A 6,000-nucleotide genomic window follows, 5' to 3' on the forward strand; every position below is an offset into this window, starting at 1 on the left:
GAACCTGGTCTCAGAGCCCCTTTGGAAAGAAATGACCTTGCAAAGTCTGCCCGCTGTCCAGAGAAGGGAAAAAACAAAACCAGGCCGCTTGACTTTCTTTCCCACACTCACCCGGCATTTATGTAGGTCAAACGAGTTTCACCTTGAAAACACACACCACGTTTCAGGACAAGAAGCCAGGGAACATTCACTTCGTACTCTATCATCACGTACTGGTTTTCATTTTAAGATTTTTTTAAAACTTTCCAATTAAAAAGGGATCTCCGGGCCAGTGGTCTGTGTTTTGTGCTCATTTCGCGACTACGAGGGACTTAAAACTCTCACGGAGACAAACGGTTCCTTCCTAAACTCAGCAGATGTATCGGGGTCATTAAAAAGGCCAGCAGAGCATCGCGAACATCAGAGCATCCCGAGACGGTGTGGGATTAGGATCCGAGACCCGGGTTCGAATCCTCCGTTTGCCAGGGAAGCTTTCTGGGTGCACCTGGGCCAGTCACACTCTCTCAGCCTCACCCACCTCGCAGGGCGGTGGGTGTGAAGATAAAACGGAGGACGGAAGAATGATATCAGCCTCTTTGGGGCCTCGTTGGGGAGAAACGTGAGGTGTAAATAAAGTAAATATTAAAAAACGTAAATAAAATTAACAACCACCAGCAGAAGAATAAAGGAGCAAAGAGTTCAAGTTATGTCAGAACCGGATTCAGGTTAGATACCAAGCGAATCTTCCTAATTTTATCAGGCTAAGGGCCGTAAATAAATAATCTGAATCTGAATCTTCCCAATTCTAAAAATCATTATGTTGACCAAGGGAACAATAGAATTTCCTTCCCTCCATCAGGACAGGTAGTCCTTAGAAACTTATAAGCGCAAAAACCCAAACAGCCATAGAGTCCAATTGCCAAAGCGGCCTTTTGCTCCAGGTGATCTGATCTCGATTGGCTGGAGATCAGTTGTAACAGCAGGAGATCTCCAGCTATCACCTGGAGGTTGGCAACCCTATCGACTGGCCACACTAAGCGAGTCGGGAAAGCAAGAGGCCCCCCCCCCCCCGATGAAATCGGGTTTCCTCTGGGCAGGTGGCCGGCTCGGTCTCCCCCCAGACCCACGCCCCAGAGTTCACACCAGTTTTAACTGCTGTCGAAGGCTTTCACGGTCAGAGTTCATTGGTTCTTGTAGGACCTACAATGTAGGTTATCCGGGCTGCGTAACCTACAAGAACCAAGTTTTAACTGCATTCGCTCAAACCCATAGCAAAACAATAAAAACAGCAAATAAAACAACACAATCAAGTAAAATGCATTTAAAAACCCACTAGGAGATTAAATTACATCACAAGCTTTCCAAACACCAGCTTTAGAGCGAAAAGAAGCAACAATAGTTTACTGTTCCTGCAATAATAATAATAAGGAGTGATCCAGAATAAACCAGCGAACTATTCATTGACCAAAACTTGCACGAGAGGGTTTTGAGGAATCTTTACAACCCCGGGCCACAAACGTTGCCAATTGTAGGGTTGCTCCTTTATCTCTAGATCTACGCCCCATTGATGCTCCCCAGTAGCCTTCTTCACATGTAGGCTTGCTAGCCCCACCCTCCAGCCACCAGTGAGGGATGGGGGGGTAGGGTTGCCAGATCCAGGTCGGGAAACTCCTGGAGATTTGGGGATGGATCCTGGGGACCTCGGGGACCTCAGTGGGGCACAATGCCACAGAGTTAGGGTTGCCATGTCCCCCCTAGCCACTGACAGGTGATGGGGGTTATGGTTGCTAGCTCCAGGTTGGGAAACTCTTGGAGATTTGGGGAAGGAGCCAAGGGAGGACAGGGACCTTAGTGGGTTACAACGCCATAGACTCCGTCCTCCAAAGCAGCAGTTGTGAATACCCAGCATTGAGCAGGGGGTTGGAGTAGGGGGTCACTGGGTGTGTGGGGGGAGGCAGTTGTGAATATCCTGCTTTGAACAGGAGGTTGGAGTAGGGAGTCACTGGGGGTGTGGGGGGACAGTTGTGAATCTCCTGCATTGTGCAGGGGGTTGGATTAGGGGGTCACAGTAGGGGGTCACTGGGGGTGTGGGGGGTAGTTGTGAATTTCTTGCATTGTGCAGGGGGTTGGAGTAGGGGGTCACTGGGTGTGTGGGGGGGGGACAGTTGTGAATACCCTGCATTGAGCAGGGGGTTGGAGTAGGGGTTCACTGGGGGTGTGGGGGGGGAGGCAGTTGTGAATTTCCTGCATTGAGCAGGGGGTTGGCGTAGGGGGGTCACTGGGGGTGCGGGGGGGAGAGGCAGTATTGAATATCCTGCATTGTGTAGGGGGTCACAGTAGGGGGTCACTGGGGGTGTGGGGGGGTAGTTGTGAATTTCTTGCAATGTGCAGGGGGTTGGAGTAGGGGGTTAATGGGGGTGTGGGGGGCAGTTGTGAATATCCTGCATTGTGCAGGGGATTGGAGTAGGGAGTCACTGGGTGTGTGTGGGGGAGGGACAGTTGTTAATCTCCTGCATTGTGCAGGGGGCTGGATTAGGAGGTCACAGTAGGGGGTCACTGGAGGTGTGGGGGGTAGTTGTAAATTTCTTGCATAGTGCAGGGGGTCGGAGTAGGGAGTCACGGGGTGTGTGGGGGAGGGAGGCAGTTGTGAAGATCCTGCTTTGAGCAGGGGGTTGGAGTAGGGGGTCACTGGGGGTGCGGGGGGGACAGTTGTGAATCTCCTGCATTGTGCAGGGGGCTGGAGTAGGGGGTCATAGTAGGGGGTCACTGGGTGTGTGGGGGGTAGTTGTGAATTTCTTGCATTGTGCAGGGGGTTGGAGTAGGGGGTCACTGGGGGTGTGTGGGGGAGGGAGGCAGTTGCGAATACCCAGCTTTGAGCAGGGGGTTGGAGTAGGGGGTCACTGGGTGTGTCTGTGGGGGGGGGAGGCCGTTGTGAATCTCCTGCACCGCGCAGGGGGGTTGAGTAGAGGGTCACTGGGTGAGTGCGTGGGTGGGGGAGGCCGTCGTGAACATCCTGCATTGAGCAGGGGGCTGGACTAGATGACCCCGGGGGAGCCCCAACCTCCAACTCCATGATTCCAAGAGATGCAACCTTTCTCCTCCCCCAGCACCGTGCAAAGGCTCTTAGCTCTCCCGGAGCCCGCGAGATGCCGGGGAGACAGCAGAGCCCCGCTTGCAAAGACCCCCCCTTGCAAAGGGGTCGCCCCCAGCCCAGCCCGCTTGCAATGATCCCCCCCTTGCAAAGGGGTCGCCCCCCCTTGCAAAAGGGTCGCCCCAGCCCAGCCCGCTTGCAAAGATCCCCCCCTTGCAAAGGGGTCGCCCCCCCTTGCAAAAGGGTCGCCCCAGCCCAGCCCGCTTGCAATGATCCCCCCCTTGCAAAGGGGTCGCCCCCCCTTGCAAAGGGGTCGCCCCAGCCCAGCCCGCTTGCAAAGATCCCCCCCTTGCAAAGGGGTCGCCCCCCCTTGCAAAGGGGTCGCCCCAGCCCAGCCCGCTTGCAAAGATCCCCCCTTGCAAAGGGGTCGCCCCCAGCCCAGCCCAGCCCGCTTGCAAAGAGAGGCGCGCGCGCTCTGCACAAAGGCGTCCTTTGGAGAGAGGGGGAGGCGAGGCAGACTCACCGGGAGGGCTGACCACCGCCGCCGGCGTGGCCATCGTGGTCCCCGGCCGGGTGCGGAGGGATGCCCGGGGGGGGCGAGGCCCGGGAGGGGAGGCGGAGGGAGGCCGGGAAGCCCCCCGCCCCGTCCGCGCAAAGGGAGGCGTCCCGGGCAAGGAGGGCTGGGCGCAGCTGTCCGAGACGCCCCACCGCGCAGGCGCGGCCAGGCACCGCCTCGCCCCCCCCCGCCCAGCCGCACATGGGCGAGTGAAGCCGCTGCCCTCACTTTGCCCACTCCCCCCACCATCAGTGCCACCCTTCCATCCTTGCCTGCTGCTGAATCAGACCTTTGGTCCATCCAAGTCAGTATTGACTACTCAGACCGGCAGTGGCTCTCCAGGGTCTTGGGCAGGGGTCTTTCACATCACCTGCTCATCTAGTCCCTTTAACTGGAGATGCCGGGGGTTGAACCTGGGACCCTCTGCATGCCAAGCAGTTGCTCTACCACTGAGCCACAGCCCCTCTCCATGGCTCTCCATGGTCTCAGGCTGAGGTCTTTCACATTACCTCCTCGCCTAGTCCCTTTAACTGGCGATGCCCGGGATTGAACCTGGGACCTTCTGCGTGCCAAGCAGAGGCTCTACCGCTGAGCCACAGCCCCTTTCCCTTTGCTGGGGTTGGGGTTGCACAGGAGGAAATCTGGGTAACGGTCACTGGGAGGGGGTGCCTTGCAAAGGAGGCAAGGGCCGCGATCCTGGGAGCCAGTCCTAGTGGTTTGGCTTCTGGAGTAGGGCTGCTTACACCTGCTCCTTAGGCATTCTAGCTTGGGGACAAAATGCAATGGGAATAATAATAATAATAATAAGAGTTGGTTTTTATATGCCAACTTTCTCTACCACTTAAGGGAGATTCAAACCGGCTTACGGTCACCTTCCCTTCCCCTCCCCACAACAGACAGCCTGTGAGGTAGGTGAGGCTGAGAGAGCTCTAAGAGAACTGTGACTAGCCCAAGGTCCCCCAGCTGGCTTCATGTGGGGAATCAAACCCGGTTCTCCAGATTAGAGTCCACCGCTCCAAACCACCGCTTTTAACCACTACAGCACACTGGCCGCCTGGAGTCCTCGTTGGGGATGAAAAACAGCGTTATCAGTGGCTAACAGTGCAATCCTAAAGAGAGTCACTGTTGTCTAAGCCAATTCAATTCAGTGGGCTTAGGCTGGAGTCACTCTGTTTAGGATTGTGCTGTAAATATTGATTCATTTGGAAACATTAACAGGCAGAACTGACTACTGAACAGAACTTGATTAAGCCCCTTGGAAGTATAGCTCTGTCCCATATGGCCCAGGTTAGCCTGTATCTTCTCACGGCGAAAACGCACGGTCGCTTTAGCCTCCTTTATTCCCTGTTTCAGACAGGATAGCCAGGATCGAACGCACCTTCGGGGAAATGCACGCGTTCGATCCTGGCTGAATCCTGGCTGCAACAGGGAATAAAGGAGGCTAAAGCGACCATGCGTCTTCACCCTCCGAAATTAAGCAGGGTCATTCCTGGCTAGCATTTGAATGGGAGACCACCAAGGAATACCAGGGTCGCTTGCCTTCAAAACCCTACTTGGGTTGCCATAGGTCAGCTGCGACTTGACGGTAGTTTACACACACACATTTGAAAGCACAAACAGTGCAACTGTAAGAAAAGAAAAAAAGAAAGCTTCCTGACATAGTTTAATTTTGTATTTTAAAATAATAATTTAAATGCTCACTTGGAACAAGAGTTGGGTTTTATACCCCGCTTTTCTCTACCTTCAAGGAGTCTCAAAGCGGCTTACAATACACCTTCCCCTCCACTTCTGCATTCGTTGATTGTGAATGCAAATCTCATTACTAAAATAAGCATAGTGTTGTTATTCCTGTTATTTACATATTTGCCTTGTTACCAAAATAGCTACTATGAAAGTATAGGGGGCACAATTTTATATGCTTGCCTCGGGCACAAAATAAGCCAGTTACATCTCTGTGAGATGCTGACATCCTGGCAACACACTGGTGTTGTGCCGTATGTGTGTGCTAAGTGCCGTCAAGTCGCTTCCGACTCATGGCGACCCTATGAATCAATGTCCTCCGAAACATCCTATCCTTAATAGCCTTGCTCAGATCTTGCAAACTGAGGGTCATGGGTTCCTTTATTGAGTCAATCCATCTCTTGCGGGGTCTTCCTCTTTTCCTGCTGCCTTCAACTTCTCCTAGCATAATTGTCTTTTCCAGTGACTCTTCTCATAATGTGTCCAAACATCTTGTCTTCTCATAATGTGTCCAACATACTGGTACCCTTGTTAAACTGGGGTGTGGACGTGGTGGAAGCTGTCACTTTTCAGGTTCCCACGTCAACAGCCATGGAGTTTCTCAATGGGAAACCTGCACCTTGTACTGTAGCGC

The 6,000-nt window shown here is 53.6% G+C and overlaps 1 protein-coding gene across 1 annotated transcript in view; it reads right to left on the bottom strand.

The window, feature by feature from the left end:
* ARNT2 (aryl hydrocarbon receptor nuclear translocator 2) overlaps positions 1 to 3,829 on the bottom strand; it is a 93,987-nt gene extending 90,158 nt beyond the window's left edge. Inside the window, exon 1 of the mRNA XM_056866086.1 lies at positions 3,594 to 3,829. Coding sequence (XP_056722064.1) covers positions 3,594 to 3,829 — 236 coding nt within the window. The remainder of the gene's footprint in view (positions 1 to 3,593) is intronic.
* Positions 3,830 to 6,000: the final 2,171 nt, after the last annotated feature.

The sequence above is a fragment of the Euleptes europaea genome, chromosome 20 (assembly GCF_029931775.1).
Source record: "Euleptes europaea isolate rEulEur1 chromosome 20, rEulEur1.hap1, whole genome shotgun sequence".
Lineage (NCBI taxonomy): Eukaryota > Metazoa > Chordata > Lepidosauria > Squamata > Sphaerodactylidae > Euleptes > Euleptes europaea.